At 46.2% G+C, this 26482-nt stretch overlaps 2 protein-coding genes across 3 annotated transcripts in view; one reads left to right on the top strand and one right to left on the bottom strand.

Annotated features, from left to right (window-relative positions):
* The first annotated feature begins 5988 nt into the window (after positions 1 to 5988).
* Positions 5989 to 25365, top strand: LOC308068880 (histamine H2 receptor-like). 2 transcript variants are annotated; one of them, XM_080400294.1, is made up of 5 exons: positions 5989 to 9831; positions 11888 to 14920; positions 15042 to 15330; positions 20416 to 20592; positions 21677 to 25365. In XM_080400294.1, exons 2-5 carry the CDS (start codon positions 14902 to 14904, stop codon positions 22350 to 22352), a joined length of 1161 nt encoding a protein of 386 aa, XP_080256420.1. In that variant the 5' UTR covers positions 5989 to 9831; positions 11888 to 14901; the 3' UTR covers positions 22353 to 25365. The 2 variants fall into 2 exon arrangements, with proteins under 2 accessions (XP_080256420.1, XP_080256419.1); XM_080400293.1 differs by having other exon boundaries at positions 14799 to 15330.
* The window catches only part of EIF2AK3 (eukaryotic translation initiation factor 2 alpha kinase 3), a 45953-nt gene continuing 44327 nt past the window's right edge, over positions 24857 to 26482 (bottom strand). Inside the window, exon 17 of the mRNA XM_080399994.1 lies at positions 24857 to 26049. Coding sequence (XP_080256120.1) covers positions 25873 to 26049 — 177 coding nt within the window. The 3' untranslated portion in view covers positions 24857 to 25872. The remainder of the gene's footprint in view (positions 26050 to 26482) is intronic.

The raw sequence follows: 26482 nt of genomic DNA, 5'->3' as shown, positions 1-26482 counted from the left end.
CATCTGGGTGGGCAGTGATAAGATTTGAAAGGAGATATTAAATTAAAGCTAAAAATAAACGACAGTTGTATTTGCCCAAAGACAAAAACATCACGCAGCTGTTTGTAGAGCAGAGCACAATGCCTCAGCACAGCATGGGATGGTCTGAGATTTAAACAGTCTAGAGCTTTTTTTTTTAAAAAAAAAAATTTACGCAATTTCTGTCTGCCAGAGTATTTCTTTCTGATTTGTAATTTTCTATGTGAATCTTCTCTGAAGATCAGGCACCACCATCCAGACATCACCCAGCAAGATAAAGCCTTTGCTCCAGGTACGTCAGAAGGAGCCAGCAGAGTGGAAGCGCGGATGCTGCACAGCTCGGCAGCAGCCCTGGCTCAAACCACGCGGGGAATGCCGTGCGTGTGAATGGGACCGAGCGCTGGGCTCCCCGGATGGGAAACTCAACAGCCCGGGCATGCGTGTTCAAATGGGGTTGTAAAATCAAAATGAGAATGGCTCCTGTTGAACAGAGAGGTCCTGGCACCAGGGTCCGTGCCAGCACATAAGTGCCGTGGCAGCTGAGAAAGAGTATTTAAGAAACATTGTGTTTCAGAAATACACTGTCCACCAGGCTGTGAAGGGATGGATTTCTTCAAAGTTCTCCAGGGTTTCAGAAGTAACTTTGAGGGTTTATCTATTTATTTATTTACTTATTTATTTTTACAAGCTTATCTATAGCAGATTCATTGTGTCTGGTGCTCTGAGACTGACCCCTACTCTTTTGGCCCCATCTTCTACTCAGCCCGGTGTGCTTCTCTGTATCTGTGGTTGCCCCCCCATGTGCAGTCCCAGGGCAGAGGAGAAGCTGTGCTGTATGACCCTGCAGGACCCCAGTCTTCCAGTGAGGTCTGTGAGGAAGTAAAATGTATTTGCCATGCAGCAGCACCTGCAGCTGTGTGAGAGGCACACTGCAGTGAGGATGGCCGGGGGTCTCACCATGGTGTACTGGAAACCCTCGGCCCCACCACTTGGTCCGGAGCAGGGCTTTCAGGCATCAACCTCACCCCTACGCAGGAGGTGGCCGTGAAGATGTAATCCAGAGAGGGGTCCACTTTTTGTTTTAAATCAGGAGGCCCACATTACGGTTTCACAGCCTTTTATTTTTGATGCGAGGCTAAATGTGACTTCTTGGGTTAGAACCAGACAGCCTGATTCAGGGGCAACCTCAGAGAAGCACTCTGCTTTTGTTTGTGATGCAGATGTAGCTTGTGGTCACATTCAGCACACTTCCCAAAGTCTATCTGGGGCAAGAAGTTCAAGTTATGACAGCAGAGACTCAATAGGATTAGGTTTGGACTTTGGTTTCAGTGGCTGCTGCAGTAGCAGGGTGCACGAGAAGAAAGCCAGTCCCAGGGCATGGTTGTGTTCAAGACGTTGTTCTTAGGTGTTGCCCAGTGCGGGTGTCTTCTCCTTGGACAATGCTCTGTTTCTTCATACCTTCCGGGCTCTACAAACCATGGCGCCCTGTGATGGGGGTTGCCATTGAAGGCACTAGGTTGTCTTTCAGTGGTTTATCTTCTGCAGTGTTTCTAGCACACAATAATCCCAGATGCTCAGTGAAATCTTCCTCCCATTTTCTCCCAATTACTCAGCCTAATCCTTGCCAGACTGTAATCAAGGCAAGCAGCCTTGTGAGACACTAATCCGTTTCGTGGTTGCAGTTGGCTTGCCAGCATTTATGACATTTGGAAAGACAGTGGTGAGTCATGCGAGACAAATGGTTAGTGCCGTCTATTTTTTTTATGTATGTATATAATTAGATTTCGCAGCACAAGAGAAAACAGCCCCTGTCCAGCTTGTCAGGAAAACAGTAAAAAGAGAAAAGAAAATCTTCTTTGGCAACTTTTTTCAGCCTGATAAGTGGTTTTGATGATAAGTTTCTTAGATGACTTTTTTTTCCCCAGAGTTATAAAATAATTTCAGTGCTGTTGCTAGAAATACATGATAGAGCCAGGAGATGGAATTGTTGGAAGCAAGTGCAAGTATGGCAGCTGTTCAAACAGATACTGTGTCCTGATACAAGGTGTATATCCTGACACAGGACATACTGCCTTTTGTCCTCTGGAGGCTTTGTCTGTGGGCATTTAGTGCTCTTCTCCCTCTCAGGACACTGTTTCATGTATCACGGTGCCCACAGGTGGTCTTTTCTTCCAAGGTCTTTGGATGAGAACCTTTGCAACTCCCCTTAGTGGTCTCTGCAACAGAGCTCTGCTGTCAACTCAGTGAGATTTCTGACTAGATTTGTATTTTTCTCCCTCCCTCACATCAGACATGGTCTAATAGTTAACTCCCAGAACTCAGGAATTTTGTTTTAGACCGTGACGTTGAGTCATCGTGCAGTTTTTGGCAAGCAATAGAGGCTTACCAAAATGTCCACTCATTTCTGATGACTCAGTTTGAGCATCTTCATACCTCGTGGGCTTGAATTTTCTGGTCTTTGTGAACTCAAAGCATACACAAGACTTAGTTACACCACCCTGCTGCAAACCCAGCCGAGGTATCCTAATCTGGATGCTTAGGTATGGAGGTGCCCGTAATTAGCGAGCACTTTGGGGAATGTCAATCTTACTGGGTTTTGGTTTATTCCTCATTAACATAAGGGTAAAAATACCAAGGCTCCTCCATGACAATAGGCTTTTGTTTTCAAAACACAGCGCACCTCAGGTGAAAGTGCAGTGGTGTAAACAAGGGAAAGGAGTGTGCCCATGGTGAAAACCTGACCATCTGATAACTAGGACATGCCCTTTTACAGGCAAAAATATTTTGCTTAGATGTACCATCAAATTTCTGCAGAAATCTCCCACACAAATATAAGGCATCTGCCCAGCAGCTACAAAGAGATAAACAAGCCACTTCAGAGATGTGAACAAGCAGCTTCATTAGAATATATAGCAGATGCATACACACTTCAATGCAAGCTAACCAAAGTTCCCGGAAAGTCTCCTGATATGTAACATATGCTCGTCCTACTGTAAAAATCATGATTGCTTTCATGTAAACCCAGGGATCTTTTCCCGCCAGCCTTCCACACCTCTACATGAATTATAGGATATCTCAGGCATAACTACGGCTGTTGGATTATCAGTCACTGTGAAAGGGCTATGATCTGGCAGCATCAGATCTGTCATCCCTCTGTGGGGTAAAATGCCCAAGGTCTCCTCAAGGCGTGATGAAGATTCAGCTGGAGCTGCTCGCTGCTGTGGGGAACCACGCCAGAATGTGGCTGAAATGGAGCCACAATGAACAATTCAAACATGAATGAGTATTCAGGAATTGTCACCGTTACAAGCCACGGGGCAGTGCTTTGCCATTTCTGCTTCTGAGCACACTTTTGCAGCTTACCTGCCTCAGACTCTTCTCTAGTTCAAGGGAGAATCCATAATAGAGCAGAATTTGGACACATAACTCCATATATGCATTAACTTAGTTCCTTACCTACAGCCCTGCACTTGAGGGGTCATGAGCAGAGGTGTGTGTGGGGGTAACCACAGTTTGCTTGTTTGTACCAATGAGAAACTCATGTAGAATAACAGGAAAAGGATTTTTAAACTCATTAGCGTGAACATACAGCTATGAAGGGTACGCCGTCCTCTCAGAGCGTGACTCTCAGGAGTTCCCCTGCAGAACAGCCCTCTTCTTTGCCCTGATCCCTACTGCAGGTGTCCAGCCCTGCTCTTGGTCAGAGACTGTATCTGCATTCCCACAGCAAGACAGACTAGGTTGGATCAACACTTGGATGGGAGACTTCTACTGCATTTTAGAGTTCGGGGTTTGCAGTTTTTAAATTAAAATTGCTCTTCTTCCTCCCCAAGTGGGATTGACCAATGACCAAAAATTGCCCATAATATTCCAACACCATGGAATATTGTCATAAAAACCTCCTGATGCTTACGAACACTTGCTGTCTTGAGACAGCTTAAATTTTGAGGATTGTTTTCCTTTTATTCTTTCTATAATTCCATAACTATATATCCATCTTCCTGCCTTGAATTAATGGGTGCTGTGATAATAGATTTCTGATAAACCCTATCCCAGGCTCCAGTAATTCCCATGGATTTTGCAGGGGATGCTTTGGGGTTTTCTAGTTTCCTTGAAACCAGGAGAACCCTAATTTTTCAATGGAATGGCACAGGCTGCAGTTCAGCTAAGACATGTGCAGAGATGTGGAGGTATTTGCAGGGTTAGAAGTGTACAGAGAGAAACATTACTGGAAGCTGAATATGGGAGGTAGTGGGAGTATCTGTACTATTTACTTCCAGAATACAAATTAAATACAATGGAAAAAAGAAAAGTTAGGAATGTATATCCCCCTACACTGTGGAAAAGTGAGATCAGTTTTGGGGTCAGAGAGGCAAGTGGAAGCAGCACAGAATAGCTGAGCTGAGTGCCTGCAGCCTACCATAGGAGTAATGCCTCGGTGTTCATCTTAGGAGTGAATATGTTAAGGTAGAAAGATTACAAATCCCACCCAAAAAATAAAATATAAATAGATGTAGTCTGATGTGGAAAATTGATAGGGAAATTGTCAGATAGAGTTCATCAAGTACAAGAAATGTCTTGGACACTAGAGCGCATAAGGTATTAAAAAAAGCACAATCAGGGAGCACAGCAGGTTCGTGTGTCAAAGGAACTTCATTGCTTGAGCTGATGACTAACACCATTTATACAGAAATCAAGCGTAGCATGCCAATGCAACCTGACAGAAAGCACATCTCAGAGGCATCCGTCTCTGATCCATGGTGCTGCTAGAATAGCAGTGGTTAGCACACGTCTTTGGTGGCTTCTGTTCAGAAACCTTGTCAATCAGCAGAGTTATTTAACAGTAGAGACAACTGTTTGTACAGTTTCACACCTGGCAAAATCAAAACTGATAGGAAAAGCAAATGCTCCTTTCTTCCTTCTATTTTTCATGCGGCTGCCCTAAGAAAGGTGCTGAACAAGGGACAGGCTTCCCCTCAAAAGACAAAGGAAAAGCCAAAACCAAACCTGCCACTCCTATAGGCCTATTTACCCAACACTATGTGATTTACAAGCCTTTTTTATTCATTATCCTCTGTGCATCGGGCAAATCTCCTTGTGTGATAAGGTTATAGTATGCTATGGCAGTATTCCCACTGTTGAAGCCTTGATGTCTAGAGACCACCAAGGAAAATGTTTTCTGGTGTCCTTTCACTTGGAAATGTAACACATTCATCTGAGATCCTTCCCTCATTCCCAGGGTTTTTAACAATGGTTTCCAAGTGGGTACCAAGTGTAAATGAAGCCTCAAAGCATACCCGGAGTATGAGTATTCCACACCCTATACCCTTTTGTATGGCAGTTTAAGAAAATTTGTTGCATTCTACCTTTGGTTGCACCTCAGTGCCTGCATGAACACAGCCGTACCAGTGTTCAGATTTTCTGCGATCAAGCTGCTCGTGATACGTGAAAGACTCCGGAATGTACATTTCCTGTTACTCTTCCTGTTGCAACCGAAAATCTATTAAATTCTATTTTTCCCTTTCCCTTTACAGATAGCTTTGCATATAATGTGAAAACAAACTCCCAGCAACCCATGAGACAACATCCTAGAAATTCCTGATTGACAATATCCTAGAAACTCCAATAGATATTAAATTGTGCCATGGGGTTTTTTTGATGGCTTGTGACATGCTGACAGGTAACGTTGATCACAGATTATGTTGATATAAGTGGTTGACACAGCATTCGCAGCACTTTGCCCAAAACTCTTTCTTCTTATTATTCTTCTTGTGTTCTTCATTATCGATCTTCTTTGTCAGTTTTTGGGGATCTTGAAGATCTGCAGGCCTTTACTATTATTCTCTACTCTGTACGTCGCCATTATTGGGGTGGGAATCCTGCCCAGGTTACATGAGGCAGGGGACAGGCGATAGGAGCGAGGCGGCGTGGTGCCCGGCACCACAGACAGTGCCCGCCACCCCCGGAGGGCCACGGGCCACCAGCTCTGGTGTAGGGACACAGGTGACGTCTTTTGGGGTGTGTGTGTGTGAGAACCATTTTTGCACAATAAATTCAAGGGAAATAGAGGAGGAGAAAAAGAAGGGTTCAAAAAGGCCAAGTGCAAGGTCCTGCACCCAGGTCAGGGCAACCCCTGCTATGGATACCGGGTGGGGAATGAGAGGATTGAGGGCAGCCCTGCCAAGGAGAACTTGGAGGGGGTGATGGATGAAAAGCTGGACATGACCCAGCAATGTGTGCTTATAGCCCAGAAGCAAACTGTATCCTGGGCTGCATCACAAGAAGGGTGGCCAGCAGGTCAGGGGAGGTGATTCTGCTCCTCTGCTCCACTCTGGTGAGACCCTCCCGGCAGCACTGTGTCCAGCTCTGGGGCCTCCAACATATGAAGGACATGGACCTGTTGGAGCAAGTCCAGAGCAGGGCTGTGAAGATGCTCAGAGGGCTGGGGCAGCTCTTCTATGAAGACAGGCTGAGAGAGCTGGGGTTGTTCAGCCTGGAGAAGAGAAGGCTCCAGGGAGACCATATAGCCACCTTCCAGTGCCTGAAGGGGGCTTATAAGAAAGAGGGAGAGGTACATTTTAGTAGGGCCTGTTGTGATAGGACAAGGACAGTAACAGTGGTGAAACACTGGCACCGGTTGCCCAGAGAGGTGGTAGATGCCCCATCCTTGGAACCATTCAAGGTCAGGCTGGATGGGGCTCTGAGCAACCTGATCTGGCTAAAGATGTCCCTGCTCATTGCAGGGGGTTGGACTAGATGGCCTTTAAAGGTCCCTTCCAGCCCAAACCATCCTGTGATTCTGTGATTCTATGAAAAACTGTGCTGTAGGAAGGTTTCCTAAAAATAAAATAAAATAAAATAAAAAAATTAGCCATTATTTAAAATGATAAGGCTTTTCTTTTTTCCTGTAATTTTTATATATATTATGTATGAAAAAAATTATAAAAATAATATGTAACTTAATATGATATGATACAACATAAATTATAGTATTATACATATAATAGAATAGAACAGAATAGAATATAATAGAATGGAATAGAATATATAATTTATATATTATATACATATATATAATTTAATTCTATTTGTTGATGTTTGGTTGTCAGCACTGGAGAAATAACAGAATTTCGTACAAGCTCTTTAATAAAATACTAAATCCAGAATTAGTTTTATTGTGACTTCTTTCTCTTTGCTTGTCTTCCTTGGTCAGGTGCTCCTGTCTGGCTCAGTGGCACTAATGGCGTGACGAAGGAGGTCAGAAAGTGGCTTCAAGAGCTCACTTGTAAAGAGGATTGGCGAACAGTACATGAAAGCTTTACTTCAGGTTTTAAAAATGTTCTTTTTGGTGAGAAATAAAATACTTTACTCAAATTTCAAGTTTTATAAAAGCCTTTTAAAAAATTAAATGTAAATTAGAAGATAACTTCAAAAACAATAATGTCAAGTCAGAAAACTGACTTTTTCAGAAACACACAGAAATTTGACTAAAATAATGAAATCTAGATTCACAAAATACTCTGATCCACCCATTACTTATTTCTCCACCTTTATAGAAAATATGTTATCCTTATTAAAGGAAAATACAGAGGTATGATATAAATTCCTTCCCTCCTTCCTCCCTTTCTTTCCTTTCTTTCTTCTCATTCCTGGAGTGGAAAAGCATAATTTAAAGTAGATGTTATTATTTTTAAAGGGTAATCTGCTATTTCTGAAGCAATAACTATGGCACAAAATGTTCCAAACATGTTCATCCACCACAGTTTGATTGTTAATGTCAAACACAAGTTTGAAACCTGGAAGGTCAACTGCCAACCAAGACCTGAGCTATTCCAGGGAAAGGAGAATAAATCTGGGTTTCTTTTATATTTTTTTTTCACACCAACCCTGCCCCAGAGGTGTTCTCTCCAGACTCAATGAAAAATTCACCAAGGGCAATTTTGGTAATGGGTGAAGCCACAGTCCAAACCCTTAGCAAGTCTCTTTGGAAAACAAGTGGGAAAGGAGGTGGACTTTTTGGTGACAGTAAGCAGGTGTGAAGAGTTGATGCATTTGAGTGTGGTCTGGGGGGGTGGTTTAGAACAGGAGTTATGGCCAAGGTTTACACACTCCCAGCTTCATGTGTGACACTCACCCAAACACTCAAAGAACCAGATTTTTATGCCTTTTGGTACCAAGTTAATTTCTTGCCAGACAATTGAGCTGAGCCAGCTCCCTGGGGAGTCCGAGAGGTGCCAGTCACTCCTTCAAGCCCAGACCTGCGGCTGGGAGGAGGAACTCTCCTTTCCAAGCAGCCAATTTAGCCATTTTCCCCAGGGACATGCCTAAACCACCCAGTGCCCCGTTTCCAACCTGGCCAGCTCTGCTCCAAGACCCGACAGCCACCATCCTGTCACACCGAGCCCGACTCAGCCTCCCCAGCCAGGCGAGGCAGGTGACATATCACCACCAACAAGGCTGGCAGGTTCCTTAGCGTCTGGGCGTTTTTAGCAGTTTGGTTCTGTTTATGAACACAGCTCCTCTTTGCTATTAGCCATAGAGCGTCCCGTTTACGCCTTTTTTTTTTTTATTATTTTTTTTTATTTATTTATTTTTTATCCACTTGCGCGGCGGCCGTGCCTGCGCAGCCGCTGCGCGTGCGGCAGAACCGCTTTGCGCGCAGGAAAAAGCACCGTTTCCACCAGGGGCCGCGGCGCCCGCAGGGGTGAAACGCGCCCGGCTGGGAGCGGGGCGGAGCGCAGCGCAGGTGCGGGGCGGAGGAGCGCAGGAGCGGAGCGCAGCGCAGGAGGGAGGCGGGGCAGAGCGCAGGAGGGGAGCGCAGCGCAGGAGGGAGGCGGAGGAGCGTGGTAGAGAGCAGCGCAGGAGCGGAGAACAGTGCAGCAGCGGAGCTCAGGAGCGGAGCGCAGGAGCAGCTCCCCCAGCTGCCGGCTCCGGCTGCCGGTAAGTGCCACCGCCGGCCGTCCCCCTCCCCATCCCCGGGCAGGTCCTGCGACCCCCTCCCCGGGCAGGGCTTCCCGAGGGCAGGACTGCCACTGCTTGCTGCTGCGGGGGACGACCCCTCTTCAGCAGGCTCCCCCCAGGCAGGTCTTGTTCCCCCAGCCCGAAGGGACACCCCCCCCCCCCCCCCCCCCCAATCACTGCCTCCCCCTCTGGCAGGGCTCCCCCCGCCTCCTTCCCACGTCCAGGACAGACCCCCTTCCCGGGCGGGACCCCCCAGCCCCTCCCCGGACCGAGTCTCTCGGCCCCAGGCTGGTGCAGGGGGAGATGTGCTTTCCAGCATCGTTGGGGTTTTGCCCTCTCGGGGGCTGGGGCTTTTACCCCTCCCCCAGGGGTGGGATTTAGCAACCTGAGGCTGAGGGTTTGCACCCCAGGGGCTGGGAGGTTTTGCTCCCCGGGGACTGAGGTTTGGTACCCTGTCTCAGTTGCTCCCCTTACAAACGCCAGTGGGCACCCCCACATTTAACTCTGCCTTGAGTTTTACTGCAGGGAGCGTGCTTCAATCTCTACTCAAAGTGGTTGCAGTAGACTTACTTTTGCTGTGGAAGAGCATGAACTTCTGATGGGGGGTGTGTGCGGAGATCTCAAAGGCAAACCACCATGCTGTCTCACAGGTGTGGGTTCGACATCCTGTGTTGGGGCAGAAATCATCAGCCCCATGCACAGCCGGGCTGGGAGCAGCTCTGTGGGGTGGGATCTGGCAGCCCCGTGAGCTGGCGTGACTCCCTTGTACCCTGCTGCTAGGAAAAGCCACACACACCGGGCTCAGCGGTGCTGCTTCCAGCCATCTGGCTGCATGCAACATCACTTTTGAAGGTAAGGATCTTGTGTTTTGTTGGCTTTCCAGACATGGAGCTGGTTAGCTGTTGGAGAGGCTGGAGGAGTTGTTCTGCGCTGGTTTGCGGGTGGAAGGAAATAATTTGTGCCCTGAGAAACACTGCCCTTCAAGTGGGAAAGTTGGATAAAGGAAAGTCAGTGCAAAGGCTCACTTGCTGTGTGGCCTCCTTGAATGCATGTTTTACAGTGGAAGCATCCCCAGGGACGTTCCTCCTCCTTTATCACCACACAGCAGCCTTGCAGAACAATGCAAATTACTGAGCTGCTGAAGTCTCAGCTTGTGGCAGAGGAGAAGAGGGAAATGTGGTTTGAGGTCTCTGGGCAGGTACAGTTGCATGCTGCCATATGCTGATTTAGCAGAGGAGCAAAGTCTGGCAGCAAATATATTTCCAGTTTTCATAATTCCTCTAAGATTTTAAAGTACAGTCAGCCTTTAGATGGCAGAGGGTTTTTTTCCTCCCCTGCCATCAAAAGATGTCATCTAGAAGTGATGAAATTAAGCTTTTACCTGGGATTTGTCTGCTGAAAAAAATTAGGTCAAACTTTATGTTAAAGGAAAACTGCTGAAAGGATGGAGTTGCTTCGCTCAAGTGGACTGACAGCAGAATCTAGCCCATCAGTTTCAAAGGGAAACAAAATGGTCGTGTCCAAATAAGAACAATGCAAACCCTAAGGCGTCTGAGATCCCCAGGAAACCTGGGATGATCCCACATCACATTACAACTGGGCATTTATCCCATTGATTTAAGAGGGCTCCTTACAGGGAAGCCTGAAAGACTGATGTTAGATACTGCTGTATCAGCAGCGGAACCATGAGCTGTGGCAGCTCATAGGAGAATTTAAAAGCTCCAATGTGTAAGTTGTGGAAGTGCATCCTTGGGAAGGATGGCACGTTTTGGTTTGTCCCAGAGATTTCTACAGAAGTGTTAAGACTGTATCACCCCAACTTTCCCGTATTAATATTTCTCCAGATGGTTGAGGAGCAGCACTTCTTAGCAAGAGTTAACCTGCTGGCTGCCCAGTCAGAGGCAGAAAGGATGAGAGACATCAAGCCTGGGTGCTTGTCTGTGACAGAGATGTGGAGGAGCTTCCAGGGAACTCTCTGCCTGGGGATCCTTGAAAAGAAGCCAGGAGTAGCAGGACCCTGATGCCTGTGTGAATTAGAGTTCAGGGTTCAAATCTAAAGTTTCAAGTATCCATCATTCCTCCCTTTTGTTGCTCGAGAAATCATGGATGTCAAACAAAGGGTCTCATCTCCAGCCCCTCAGCCTGTCTTTGTGTTGACCGAAAAATAGTATGAACAAGAGAGTGTTTCTCTAATGTTTTATGAGTGTGGGCACATCTATTGCCTGTATTTGTGCCTCACCGTGTTACACTCCTACATGTATCCTGCGTTAAGCAACCTGCTGTGAGCTTCTTGCTGGAGAAGACCATTTAACCAGGCTGGTGGCTAAAGTGGTGCTTGAGCAGAGAGCTTGCAAAGGTGCACTCTAACAGCTGTGTCCCAGTTCTGCTTAGTTCGAGTGCAGCGTGTGTTCCCAGATCAGTACCAGAGAAAAGTTGTGCCAGTAATGATCTGCTTTAATTAGAGCTGTACTAACAGTGATACATACTTAACCGTGTGAGCAGAGTCATTGCTTGCAGGAGAAGGAACATGTGACTTCTAAACCTTCTTGTTTCACTGTGACATCGATAACAACCTAAATAACGAATCCAACATTCTCATCTATGATTATTCAAGCCACAGACAAAATTTTGATTTTTTTTTTTTAAACCTTAAGATGTGATATTTTAAAACCTTAACATTTGACATTGATTTTTCATTAAACTACTGATTTTTCATTCAATCTGATTTTTGCTGTTCATGCCTTGGGAGCCTATCTTAGTGCTGCATGCTCTTGTGGGAGAACATAGGGCTGACTGGGTGGTGTCTGTGTGTTTAAACTGGTTAGGGGTCAACTTGAGGTAGAAATCAGAGGACTGTTTCCAGACCTTCCAGACCCGGAGGTGTGAGGACACTAACATCTCCCAGCAGGTATGGGAAGTGGCAGATGACCAGATGAGCTGGAAGACGGATGTGGACTATGTAATGGACCTGGCAGTGGCAACTTCTGCAACCTGGCTGGCTGTGCAGCCACGCATTGTCACCGCGTGGTTTTACCAGCCAGGAGTCACCGTGCCATCTGTGTGGACCATGTAGGGAGGAGAACGGGCTGAACAATTCCTCTTCCAGAAAGTGTGGCTGCACTGAAACCAACCGATTCCACAGGAGCCCATCTGGTTTGATGACACCCTTACTGGGCTTGTGAGAAGGAATGGCACAGATTATCTTCTTCCCTGTCAGTAACGTGAGAGCTGGAAACAGGATCTTTTTATTTTATTTTTATGGGTTGTTGTCAGGATGTAAAATGTCCAAAGAACATTTTCACTGACTGATGTACTTAAGACACCCTGTAGAGTTCCAGCAGTGCCTGCTCAGGGACTAGCCGCGGAGCTCGGTGTCCAACAAACCTGCTTGCTCTCAATGCAGGAGGAGCAAGAGAGCTTCTGGTCTCAGTCAGCCGGTCCCAGCCCCAGTGAGGAGGGGCAGAGGATGGAGTTGGTTTCTTAATTTTTTCTGGACAGCTTTAGTTATTTCTTGATTTTTTAAAAATTTTTATTTTTTAACTTGAAAGAAAGGAAACCACTAAATCCAGCAAGTAAATAGGAGCCAGTGGAGGGAGCTGAGAATTTTGAAGGATGAGTAGGTGGAGGTAAAACATGATTACATCCAAGGAAAAGGTCAGTACTGCTTTTACAAAAGGCAGCCCAGCCTCACAATCTTACGGGAGTGCTTGGAAGAAGTCAGCAAGTATGTGGATGAGAAGCCCCTAGTAGGTGTAGTCTGCTTGGATTTCTGAAAGTTTTTTGGAATGGTCCCTCATGGTGGGGGCTTTTAAGGAAGCTTAATAGTCCTGAGTTAAGGAGGAAGTTAATTGTGTGAATAAATACTTGTCTAAAAGGTGAAATACAGGGTGGGAAGTGCACGGTGAGTTACCGTGTGGAAGAGAGGTCGGCGATGCTCTTTACAGAGGTAGGGGCTGGGATACATGGGGTTTGATAAACCTCTAACTGGAAAAATTGTGGATTGTGAAGCGGTGGTATTTGCAGGTGAAACAAGGTTTAATCAGAGCATAAAGGAAAAGGCCTGGCTTAAAGCATTGCAGAAAAGCTTTTATGAGGCTCAGTGAGCATTAAAATGGAAGAAGTTCAACTGTGAAGTGATGGAGTTTGAGGGAGATGGAGAGAATCTAATTTCCTCATTTCATCCAATCTTTCTACCTGAAGCAGCGGGCTCTGAGTTGTTACTGCACAGGAATGAGATCCTAGGGTGGGACAGGCAGTTCTGTGGGAAGGTCAGCTCAGTGCTAAGTGCCAATCAAAGCAGCAAACCACGGTGGGGGTTGTTACGAAAGGGAAGCAGGACACCACAGAGAACATCATTATGCCCTTGGGTAAATCCACAGTGCATTTACTTCTTGGAAAGTGTTTGCAGTTTTGGTCCATCTTGGAGGCTCAGAAGAAGAGGAGGGATGGCCAGCTGTCCTCAGTTGCCTCTGTGTGAGGAACAAGCAAGCTGCAAAGGCTGCTCAGCCTGCCCAAGACATGATGAGGGGGCTAGGGGATGTGACAGAGGTTAAAGAGCCCACCAGTGACATTGAGAGAGCGGATGGGGATTGCTTGTGTGGTGTCTTTTCCAACACAAGGACCAGAGGGCATCAAATGAAACTAGCTGGTGACAGGCTCAAAGCTGGGAAAAAGAGGGGTTTCTTTGCACAGTGCATGGCTGAGCTGTGGAAATCATTGCTATAGGAGGTCATGGATGCTAAAAGTTTACATGGGCCAAAGGGGAAGCAGGACAACTTCATGATTTAGAAGTCCCTGAAACCATCTTCAGAGGTTATTCTGGATCATAGGCTGCTGGAAGGAAAGGCAGATGTTGGGGATATTTTGCTAATTGCTGCCTTGTTATAATTCTCCTAAGGCAAAGTTTGGTTGGTCACTGTGAGGACTACACAGACATTTATCCTGGCCTGTTCTCATGCCATGCTCGGTAACAATGCCCTTGCAGATGTGGGATTGACCTGAGGGTACTGTGGAAGCACAGCCCAGTCACAGGAGAAGTGGTAGTATTCAAACATCACAGTCTGATGTCTGGAAGTATTTCTATAATTTTCTTTTCCCCACAAGTTTTGTCTTTCTGTTCCCATTAGCCACACCAGTGAATTTTGAACTGCTGGAATTTTTACAGTGCATCATTCCCACCTTTCCCAGGTACCTGTGACACCACTCCGTCAAAGTTTGGGAACTGAGCTGTGAACACAAGCACACAAATTTCCTCAACTGAAAAGTCCCCTGTTAGGGATCTGGGAGCCTCCGCTCCCAGCTGGGCACAGAAGGAGACACGAGTCTGTGGTCACTGCTGCAGCTGAGGGATCTCGGTTACTGGCTCACTTGCATTAAGCACCCCGCATGGTTGCTGGCAGCTCTGCACGGCCAGTCAGCCTGTAGGACAGTTACCCAGAATGGAAGGAAAAGGTTCTTCAGAGCCTAAAAACAGTACCTGGAGAACCCAGGACAGAGCATGTACTGAACAGGGGGGTTACAAAAGCAGCCAGCCTGGGCAAGCAGCCTCCCCTGGTCGGTGGGTGGCAAAGGTGATAATGAGACTATGAAATCATGGAATTATAGAATGGTTTGGGATGAAGGGACCTTAAAGATCATCTGGTTCCAAGCCCCATATTTTGTGGCCGTGGTATGCTATTCAGTGGGATTTAGTAGAGCTGCTTTGTTTCGGACTTGAGTTGTTTGCTTGTCCTCTCTCCATTCTCAGTACTTTTTTTTTCTTTTGGTTTTTGTTTGTTTGTTTTATCATGCTTCACCTGGTGATGGATTTTTGTTCACAGGAGGCCTTTTAATTGCCATGAAGGTCTTCAGCCAGCGCTGTGCATTGAACTGTACCCTCAGGATTTCAGACACTTCTAATGGACTGTTAACCATGGGACAGTGATGGCACAGACTCGACAGGGTGTGTGGATTTTTCTTGAAGTAAATGAAGCATAAACATTATTTTTGTACTTCCATAGACCTAGAATTCATGTGCATTAAGGGCTTTATTTATTTATTTTTTCCCTTTTCCTGTCTTTCAGATTTTAATGGTGGGAAGATGCTGCTGGACCAAAATGAAACTTGGCTCTCTAATTTCTCCTCTGCTGCCTCCTCCTTTGTGAAAGGCAGGGGCAACTCAGCAGGGATCGGCCTCCAGGAGGTGGTCATCGGGCTGATACTGACCCTCATTGACTTGATCACGCTCCTGGGAAATACAGTAGTCTTCATCTGCCCAGTGGTGGAAAAGAGGCTGCGCACTGTCACCTATATGTTTATAATGTCCTTAGCCATGGCGGACTTCCTTGTCGCTTGTCTGGTCATGCCCTTTAGGTAAGAAGTTCTGGTAAGGTGAGAGCAGACGGCAGTGTCTGCATGCGGGGGCGTTTCTCCTGGCTCAGTGGCTGCTCCTTGAGCAGGGCTGGCTGGGAGGTCACACACCGTACGTAGGGCTGGGCTTTCCAAGGAGCTTAACTGTGGGTTGGTGGTTATACGTACTTCTGTGCCTCAGTTTCCCTGCTCTTTACAATGGGTCCCCTTTTTGATGGAGAGAGACTTCCCAAGGGTACTTTTTCCTGTGGGCTGCGTAGGGACCCTGGCCTGAGCTCCGTACCGAGCTTTTCAGGTGGCTCCAGTGCCACGAGTCCCCTCTTCCAGGACTAGCTCTGCGTTGCACATGGGCCAGCATGGTTGCTGGTTGATTTGACATGCTCTGAGTGTTTGGGGAATGTGAGATGAGGATGGCCCCTACTGTGTCAGCATTAGGTGCAATGATGGTGTTGATCCTGCTGGTGTTTCTAAGGTGGAGTGAATCACGGAGTACATTTTCCCTTCATTTTCCTTAGTCAAGAATGATGATTGAAATCGGTGGAGTTAAATTCTGTGCTTTTGATTTTACTTCTTTAACCTTAGCTTTTATTTTCTGCTAGTGGGAGGGAGAAGGAAAAAGGTTCCTTATTAGCGTATGAAAATGGATGAGTTCATCATCATACTGAACCCGAAAGGCTGTTGCAGAGATGTTATCCTTCACACGCTTGGTGAGACACAGAAATTTGATTGCTTCTTCTGGTTCAGACAACATACCAGTGGAGTTTGTGGGGACGGCTGGTGACCTTGCAAAGTAAATCTTGTGCCTGCATAAGCAGACTACTGCAGTCTGCAGCGGGATAACAAATGGTATTCCCAGCACCAGGGGGGATTGCTTTGCCCCTGTTACCTGACTGCATTGCACATCCATAACTGGCAGCACTGACACAGGGATGAAGGCCATCTCCCCTCTCTCTGTGTAAATGTAAATATTTTATTTTAGCATAAGTAGGGTAATTCAGGCTCCCTCTATATTTAATGGAGGAAGAGGCACTTTAGAAGGCAGTTCTCCCTGCATGAGGTTTATATTTATGGGAGCTTCACTACCTGGCTAAAACATAGTAGAACAAACCCAGAAACCAGTTTACCTGTAGGTTCTGGCTGTCTTGCGCTGGAAAACAGCTGTAGGTTTGTGTAAAGTGGGGGGGCCTGCACCCTATTTGGTGTTCCTGGAGCAGTATGAAGCAGCTGAGCTCTTTTCACGTTCTGTGTTTCAGTTCTCAGAGGGCTGCCCACACTTTTGAATTGGGTACCGAAAGATATTTTCCCAACAAGCAATTACAAACTGAGATACTATAAACTTGTATCAGGTGAAAAAAAAAAAAAAAAGTTAATGATAACCTTTAAAAAACATTAGTGTCAATTTAAATTCTAAACTGGGTGAATTTTTAAGTTCAGACTCTGAAATCATCCATCCCTCTTCACCTGTCCCTCCCCTGCACCTGGTGCTACAAATATCTGCCCTGGGGGCTCGGATTGCAACTTTGTTGCCTGATGGTCTAACCTGCTGCTGTCCTACTGAAGTCAGTGGGAATGTAGTGACTTGACCCCTGTCCTGCCCAGAGGGGATGCAGAAACATCCCTATGCTTCTGTCAACAGTAGCACCCGCTAATTTTTCCCAAGAGGAGAAGCTCTGGTATTTCCTACTGCATGGACGAGGTCACTGAAATAAAATGCAGCAAACCATCTCAGCCTCCTCGAAAAACAGTGTGTCAACCACCAAAGATTACCTAAAGCAACAACCTTCTTGCTACCTGCAACCTTCTTGCTACCTGGCATTTCCCTGGGTTGTTTGGGTTTTTTTTTTTTGCTTTTTTTTGTGTGGGTTTTTTTTTTTGTTTGTTTGTTTTGTTTTGGGTTTTTTTTGCTTTTCCACGTTCTTGTTAAGCCTAGAAAGGAGAGGGTTTTATCCCAGTCCAACCCAGGTGTCTGAAGGGCTCCTCTCTGGGAGTGCACAGCACCACCTGCTCTCCCACCCACTCCAGCCACCCCTCCAGGTGATCACCTTCTCCATCACCCCAGTCTCACCTGGGAACAGCAGCACCCCATTTACCCAAAGAAGACAAAAGCTGAACAATTCCTGCTTTGAACTGAGTTCCAGCTGATGATCTCTATTGCTGCTTCCTCTCTGATTTTCCCTTTTGTCCACTTGATGTCTCCTCTGGTGTCTCCATGCTCTGCACGTGCTTGGCAACATCAGTCCTTGGTTCCTTTTCTTCTAAATTGATTTTGGGTGTTTCTAGTTACCCAGTGTCCTCGTTACTTCTGCCTCCCACCTACTGAGGTGGTGTTTGCCATCTGGGCAATGGGAGGAAGCAGCAGCCAAGAGCAAAGGCAGGTGGGTGTCTCAGCAGCTGTAATCTCCCCTGTAAGACTGGTCATATCCCCCATGACTGGAGTAAGACCCCTTCCTTGGCAAGGGGAAAAAGGGAGTCTGGCAATCAGTTTTGCTCAGTTAGGAACGTGAAGGGGAAGGAAATTGGACAATTCCTACTTCCAGGTTCCTAGGAGAGCATGGAAGGAATGAGAAGCAGCAGATGAAAATATGTTTTGTTGGGAAATCTTCATGTGGTTTCTCATGCCCAACAAGAAAGCAGAAGAGCACAAGACGCATGGGGAGGGGACCCCAGCTGTGAAGAATAGGAGGGGAGGGGACGTATCATAAAATCATAGAATGGTTTGGGCTGGAAGGGACCTTTAAAGGCCATCTAGTCCAACCCCCCTGCAATGAGCAGGGACATCTTCAATTAGATCAGGTTGCTCAGAGCTCTGTCCAGCCTGGCCTTGAATGGTTCCAGGGATGGGGCATCTCCCACCTTTCTGGGCAACCTGACCCAGTGTTTCACCACCCTCATTATAAAAAAATTCTTCCTTATATCTAGTCTGAATCTACTGTCTTTTAGTTTAAAACCATTCCCCCTTGTCCTATCAAGGGATGGTAGAGAGCATTACAGGAGGGGAAGCATTTCCATAAACACAAATGACTTCTCTATGCAGCCAGAGAGAAAATAGCCCACCTAGGAGAGTGATGTCTTATTTAATTTTTTAAATTTTTTTTTTTTAAGGGAAGCAAAGAGCAGAGCATGCTTTATGTCCCTCCTGAATGTCCTGGTGTTGCCTGGTGTGAAGCCTTGCTGGCTCTTGGTGGGCGATGTGGTGAGACACGGACCTTGCCAGCTCCATCGAGCATTGCTTGGTCCCACTGATGGAGCAGCTGTTTCACGTCTTTCCCACCACCTTGGCTTTGTATCTATGGTGTTCTTTTGAATTGCAGTTTGCCTCTCAGCTGGCATGTTAGCACAAGCCAGAGAAATTATCTTAGGAGCCAGTTTGGCTCAGGAAAATGTGATAGAAAGGAAAAACCAGGTTGTCACCTGCTGCCTTAATTCTGTAAGAGCAAGACTTCTGTGTTATTACTGGTTTGGCTTGTTGGTAGGAGTGGTTCAGCTGTGCTTACCCTGTCTGGGTACTCCAGCCAGCCCAGTTGTTTTCAGGCTGAATATTTTCAGCTACTCTTCTTTTGAAAGCATGAGTGAAACACAGAGGTGACTTTGTTTCTGCTCATACTGTGCGTTTCTTTGGGCTTTTATTATTCCTTTTGAACCAGCATCGTTTCTAAGCAGCAGAGACCTTTTACATCAGGGAACAGGTATCCACTACCCTGTGCTGTAAGAACAGCTGCTAGGTCAGGCGCATCCTACCAGATGTGTGCTGGTGAGAGCTGGGATCTGTGGTCGGGGATGTTCATGACAGCAGCGTGGTCTACTTCTGGAAGGCCATGGTCCTCACACCACAGGCTTTGCAGCATCTCTGAGGATAAGAAGGGCTTCTGAGGAGTGGCCACAAGGCACTCAAGTCCGTTACTGGACATGGGCTTCGACTTCTATATGTCTCAGTTCCCCACCTTAAAAAGAGCCATGAAACCTTTCCACGTGTGCAGTGGGACCCTCCACGCTGCCTGTGCGGAGGCCACCGTGGTGAAAGGGACAGGTTCTGCCCTGTATTAATGGTTACTTGAATTTCTGGGTAGCATCCCACATAACAAAAAGCTGCCAAGGGCTGGGGCCCTTCGGCTGTGCTGTGCCCACCTACAGCGGCTGTCATGCTTTAGAAAAACCTTCACAAGTCATTTTAACGAATTGTTGTTAATAAGATGCAGAGAAGGCGCTGGTTTCTAACTCCTCTGGCATCAAGCTGACTCTTCCTGCCCTTGCTGCAGGGCTGAGCCCACCTGAGCGCACTGCAGCGCAGCAGCCCCCCTTTCACTCTTATTTGACCAGCAAGCTGTGCAGTTACAGGATAATTAAAGCTTTGCAGGATAGGTAATTACTCAGCCTTTCACATCAAATTCATACACAATGGTTATTTCAGCAGTACCCCAGGAGTTTCAGAAAGCAGGGGAAAGAAAGGGGAAGTGAATGGCATCTAATTGAATGCTATAGAAACATGCATCAGCCTTCCTACAGCTGCCCTTTGTTCCTTCCTTTGCTGCTCACTTCTTATGGGCCACTCCTGACTTTGTTAGAAATAATTTTGGCATAATGCCTGCTTTTTGCTGGTGTGTTTACCTGGCTGAGGCACTTGTGAGCTACATAATGTACAAGCTGCACAGAATAGGACTTCCCCCCTGCCCCAAGAGTTGAAATCCTCTTGTTTTGAAGCACAAGACCAGATGAAAAGTGAGTTTCTTGGAGGACAGAGCATCCTCCATACCCCAGGAATCGAGGGTCAATCATAAAAGTCTGTGCTGAATAGGGCGCTGGAAAAAGCTGTGATCAACAAAGCTGCACAGATGTGAATTTGGGGAGCTCTGGGCGCCAAGCACCTCTCTCAAAGCACCCACTTAGAGTGCAGGCAAGAGCATAGGTTTGGTTTTCTTCAGCTGTGCCTCATCTGTGAGTTATTCTGCACTTTGAGGATGAATCCCTGCTGCTTAAGCTGCACGCCCATCTCTAGTACCTCCGTGTTAAAATATGCCATCATCCCAGCAGAGTCTGAGCATGAAATCAGCCCTTCTAGCTTTGACTGCTCCCCCACGTTTTCTCTTACAGTATCATTTACGAGGTGACGGGGATGTGGTTGTTCGGGAAGCTGTTCTGCAAAGTCTGGATCTCCTTTGATGTCATGTTCTGTACTGCGTCCATTGTCACCTTGTGCTTTATCAGCCTGGACAGGTACTGCTCCGTGGTGACCCCATACCACTATTCCAGAAGGATGTCCCGTGGCAGGTGAGTGGAGCTGCTCCTCATCACTTTGGGGATTTCCAAATTTTCACTTGGCCATGGCCTATATTGATGCAGGACCAAATGAGCTATAGACAGTGGCTACGCAAAAGCAGAGCGATGTGGCAAAAGGGTCTTTGCACCATTTAAAACTTTGCAGCAAATTTTGAATGAGGTGCAGGAGGAGAATGCAGCTGAGCTGGTGTGACGGGGCTCCTGGGAAAGCACTTTTTTGAGCTAAGGATGGGTTGCAAAATGAGGTAGAAACCAGTGATGTGGGCTGACTTGTGCTTACAACTGCTGTGCTTTGCAGGCATTTCATGGGAATTTCCCCAAGGACTAGGGGAAATGACACCTAGAAGACTGCATGTAGCAGTAGCCTTCCCCCTCTTAAACTGACAGTGTTTTCTGTAGTGATATTTATGGGGGAAATTCAGAGAAAACAGGCTGAGTTTCCAAGCCCTGTCAAGGTTTCGTGTGAAATGTTGCAGTGAGGGCTGCAGGGTGGGCAAAGTTGTCTGAGGGTGGGCAGAGAGGACGCTGCAGCTGCGGGGTGCCTTATGAGGTGAGTTCAGGCTCTTTTGGGGATGTGTTCCCCACCGTAACTCTTGCTGCGTATGATCTGCGGAGCACAGGCAGTCGCCAAAAGGAGGCTGTGCAGCACGCCGTGCCATGGGGCAAGTGCTGCAGTGGTGCTGAGGGTCTCATGTCCATCAGCTCCACCCCTATTGCTCCTCAGAGGATAAGGCCACGACCAGATATTAAAGCTGAAACCAAACAGAAAAATCTACATGCTGTTGTCTTAAATATTCACAAAAATCCTCTGGAAAATCTTTCCTCTTTTTTTCAGCCACTTCATAGCATCCCTTATGCTGACCCCAATTCTGGCCCCACAGACCCAATTACCCCATCATTACAGACACTCATGCATGGACTTGTTGTACCCCAGCTTTTTCCTTCTCCAGGCCCTGCAGGACTGCTGAGCAGCGATATCCCACACAGGTTACCATGGGGATTGAATCGTATTGGATGTTCTCAATTTAAAATTACTCAGACCCTCTCTCCCCTCCCTGTCTCTTTCCTTTTGCAGATGCATCGTGATGACCTGCACGGTCTGGGTGTACTCTTCCCTCATTTCCTTTCTTCCTGTCATGCAAGGCTGGAATGAGATCCCCGGGGTGGACTTCGATGCAGGCAGAGAATGCATCTTTGTCACCAACTGGATTTTTGCCATCGTGGCTTCTGCTCTGGCATTTTTTGTTCCCTTCATGGTCATGTGCAGCATGTATTTCTTCATCTACCGAGCTTCACGGCTCAAGGCCACTCGTATCATGTCTCAGACGCTGGAGATCCACTACCACCCTAACAGCAAGCGGCAGAACCATCTGCAGCTGGAGAACAAGGCCACGCGAACCATTAGCATCATCATTTCAGTTTTTGTGCTGTGCTGGCTGCCGTACTTTGTCCTAAACGTTTGGCTGGCTGCCAGAGGCACTGACTCCACCAGCACTGTCTTAGTTGACACCTTCAAGATCATCACTTGGTTAGGTTATTGCAACTCCACCATCAACCCAATGCTCTATGCTTTCCTGAACCGGGACTTCCAACGGGCCCTGAAAAAGCTGCTCATTTGCAGGCACAGGTCTCAGGTGGATATTGGAGAAGACATGGTTTCCATAGCCACGTTCTCCAAGACTGCTCCAGACCTAGAATACAGCATTACAGTGCCAGTGCCCAACGGTGCCCTGAAGGGCAAACCCAAGTAACAGGGATTCAGAATCACTTGCTGGAGGTGGTGGTACAGAAAGTGCCAGAAAACATCCTCATGGAAAAATAACAGGTAGGAAAATATGGGAAGGAGGGGCTGGAATATTACAGCTGGGGGCATACAACAAAGATGCATTTCCTCATCTTCCACCGTTCTACGAACAAGGAACTTGAATATTTTAGGGACAATTCATTATAACTAATGGAGCTAATTCCTTCCTGGGTAATTATTTTTTTAATGAGCATTTCCTAAGAAAAATTCAACCTTCACGCTGGGGAAAAAAAAAAAAAAAAGTCAGTGTGATAATGTGAACTTTGTGTACATCCTGGTGATCTGCAGCATAATGTGGAACAGTATTTCTTTCTCATCAAGCCACTGTAGCTGTCATCTTGCAGCCACGTTACGAATTTGACCGGTTTTAATAACTCCCTGTGTGTCAGCATAGGGGAGTTAGGAGGGATGTGGTCAAAGAGCAGAGGTCACTTCTTTGCAAAGGCACCACCCTGCAGTCTGGGCTGTTGCTCAGGGTTCAGCTCACTTGCTTCTGAAATATTGAGAGGTTCAGATCTTTCAGTGGCTTTCTGTGAATTATCTGTGAGTTTCCTCATTAACTCTGGAAGGGAATATCCTATGTGGCAGACCCCAGGAGATAAGCACGACTTGCTGTAACACCGAGAGCACTGAGTGCCCAGGGGGTTAGAAAGGGGCTACAGGTGACCGACACCAGCCAAAGAGGGGATCTGAAGAGGGTTATCACTTACCTGTGTGTTGTGCACCGTGATGTCTACACCTTGATGCTGTAAGCGTAGCTACAGAGTACTGCTGGGCCACACAGCCATTTAAAAAAAACCCAAACAACCAAAAAAACCAAAAGGGAATGACCACTTTTACCACTCCTAAATGCTTGCCTGGACTTCAAGCACCAGTGGCTCCCTGCAGGAGGGCCATGGAGTACCGCACTGAGGGATGAATGAAAAGGCATTACTGCTCCCAAACGTCTCTGCAGCATTATAACAGTGAGTAAAAGCAAGAGCGGAGCCCCCAGGACCACAGCTTTTCTGTAGCAGAGTCATCCAAGGGCCGGTGACCGCTGAGACAACAGCCATCGCTTCCCCCAGCACTCTTCTGGCAGGGTCTCATGCTAGTTTGCATGGGAGAATCACTGCGATCGGAGCCTGCTCTTAGACTGATCTTCTATGGACTTGAAACACGACAAGGATGGTTCCTAGAACAGCTTTTTCCGAGTGCTCAATCACATACCTGGGACTGGGCAAGGCTTCTCCAGCCCGGGAAGCAGAGCAAATGCAGCAGAAAGATATCCAGGCTAACATTTGATGCTAAAACTACTGGACTGAAACACTTGAGGGGTGAAGAATGTCGCTTTCTTAATAAATAAAAAAAGGAGGGGCGTTACTGAAAGTCCTGAGTCCTTCTGCTCTTCTACTTCCAAGACAGCAGAGGACTGTCCTCAGAGGCGTAGCAAAAAGCAAGTAGCTACTGCCTGGAGCAGCTCAGCTACAGCAGGCACTGGTACAAGGGTCAGAAGTTCTCTCTCAAGAGCCTGGTAGAAGAAACAGCCCTGACAGGGGGTTGCACAGTGTTACTCCTGTCAAGTTCATGGAGTGGGTTAGGTCACCCAGCTTCTAAGACACCACCACCAACGTGGAAGTGGTAAGGAAAATAACTACACAATCCTGCCCTTACTTAGGGGGAAGCACCTAGGTCCAGTGGGCACAAAGGTGGATGGGGCAGGATTCTTGCTTCTGCCACCCAGTTAATTTTGATAAAAGAGGAGAAGGAACTGTGTGTCAGCCCCGAGAGCTATGGGGGAAAGGGAGCTGAGGGACAGGCAACAGTTAACAGGGAAATCCAAGGGAAGAGGACTCACTTAACTGTCCTCTGTTTAAACTCACTAAGTTCCCTTTCTGACCAACTACTCACTGCAGCATTCTGCCTTCAACCAGACAAGCCAGTATCTAGCAGAGTTATCCAAGAGCACAAGGAAGACAAGCTTGGTAATCCACTTTTGCCTTACCATAAAGCTGCGGAGGCTCAGCTGGTTTAAGTGCTAGTCGTAGTGTCACACCACGGTACAGTGATCCCCAGAAGGATTCGAATCAAACAACTTTTTAAGAGACTGATTTAAGAGATTGCAACTTTTAACAATTTTAAGCCTGTAAAACAGGAAAATGCATTTATACAAAACCAGTTCTAACAGCGTAAGAATTATCCCTTCTTCCCTCTTGGTTAACAGCTGAGGGACTGCCTCCATAACCCGTGCGGTTTAGAGAGCTCACCTCCCTTCTTTCTTCAGATAGTACCTCAATTCCAAGCAGCATACTCATCTTCACCTCATCACCTGCACTGGGGCAAGTATGAGAGAGGAAAGCAAGGCAAGCCACAGAAATTCAGTGCCCATCTTCCTGTTCCAGCTGCACAAGGCTGTCACCTGCAGCATGCAGGCTTTGAACACAAGCAACTACTAATTTTTTTTTTATAAATAAAAAAAGTTTATTAAATCATTTAGACTTGAAAGAAGTCACAATAATTAATGCACTCCACAATTATAGCAAGTGCATTCTGTACACCACCAACCCAAATGGATTGATTCTGTATTTTATAAATAAAAATTAACATATTTACAATAAGAAATAAAAGCATGGCATTAGGCAGTTAAATTAGCAGATTACACAAATGCCTACCAGTTGATTTTTTTTAAAAAGTACAAATCTACAAGATTACATATGACAAGTATGACTTCATTAGGTTTAAATTTTCAGAATCACGACATTTTCGTACATAATTTTAACTATGGCTCTTCCAACCACTGCCTATAAAAAACCCCTTTTTAATGGCAAAAAGCTCCTTTTCCTTCTCTACAGTTTACCTGTATAAAATGCATTCCCTAAGATCTACGATAGTGCAGAAATATGAAACGGTTTCATCTAATGACTGGCTATGGAGAGTGACAGTATGTACAACTGTGGTACTTTTTTGCTTTAAAAATAGTGCAGATTCCCAGTTTACCCACTAGGGTCAAAAATGGACTCAGAGTTCATTTCAAAATCATCTCCATTTCACCAAAGAGCAAGTGATCCAGATAGACACTCGCCAGGCTTGGCTTAGAGACTGTAATTTGCTCTATAAAAATACAGTATTTTAATTCTATTTACATGTTACAGATCTCTCACTTACCCAGCAAGCTGACATTTACAAGCTTCAACAAAACCCAACAAACCCAAAAAAACGATAATGGAGCACAACATTGGTAAGCACAGTAGCTGGACCCATCCGCCTAGGAGAGTTAAGGTAAGAAAAGTGGAATGTGAAAAGTGTGGTTACTGGTTTTCGTTGGCTGTAACAGTAAACGAAAATCCATCCAACACATCTTATACATTAAACATGGCAAAAAAAGTCTAAGTAAACTATTTCCAAGATAAACATTCTGCATCATAGGATCCTTCTGCTGAACAATCCCTGTAAAACCTGCCGAGTGGAAGAAGTGATCCTGAGGATAGTTATTTGCTTGGTTGTCTGGAATGCTTGTTTCCTGATAAACTCATTGTCCGTGACCTCTGCCTAAGCACTGGTTTTGGTGGGAGTTCCAAGTCTTCAAATACAGGATTTTCTATGATTGCTGCAGCCTCTGGTCTTTCAGTGGGACTTGGAGAAAGCATGTCCTTCACCATGGTGTACTAAAAGAAAACATGACGTGTTACATGAACCAATTCATAAATTCTTTCTTATTTAATGTTCTGACTTCAATTGTGGCTCTATGAACAAGTCGAAAATGTCCCCAGTTGCTTTCTGAGTAATTTGGGTATTAGTGCTTTGGCACAGTAGCTAGAAGTGCATTAAATATTTGAAAAACTATCACTGTGCATCTGTTAGACTGTCTTTACTGTCAAGGACTACAGTCAATTTGTCAAATCAAATCTGACCCAGGATTCAATAGTTACAAAATCTTTACATTGTTTGCAACCAAAAAAAAAATTTAAAACATAAGGAAAATAATTTATGATTAATTTTTAGCTTCATGTTTATGCCACGCAACAATTTTTCACAGTGAATCAGAGGATTTCCTTTAAATATACAGGTAGGTTGAATATTTGTCTCAGATTTAATCAG

The sequence above is a fragment of the Falco punctatus genome (assembly GCF_963210335.1).
Source record: "Falco punctatus genome assembly, chromosome: 1".
NCBI classification, from domain to species: Eukaryota; Metazoa; Chordata; class Aves; order Falconiformes; family Falconidae; genus Falco; species Falco punctatus.
Note: the sequence above shows the minus strand (reverse complement) of the source record. Positions and strands in the feature narration are given on the sequence as shown.

Coding starts and splice junctions, on each gene's coding strand:
- LOC308068880 (XM_080400293.1), top strand. CDS start 14,945: ATGAAGCATAAACATTATTTTTGTACTTCCATAGACCTAGAATTCATG. Junction 15,331..20,415: donor TGTCTGGTCATGCCCTTTAG/GTAAGAAGTTCT, acceptor TTTCTCTTACAG/TATCATTTACGAGGTGACGG. Junction 20,593..21,676: donor AGAAGGATGTCCCGTGGCAG/GTGAGTGGAGCT, acceptor TTCCTTTTGCAG/ATGCATCGTGATGACCTGCA.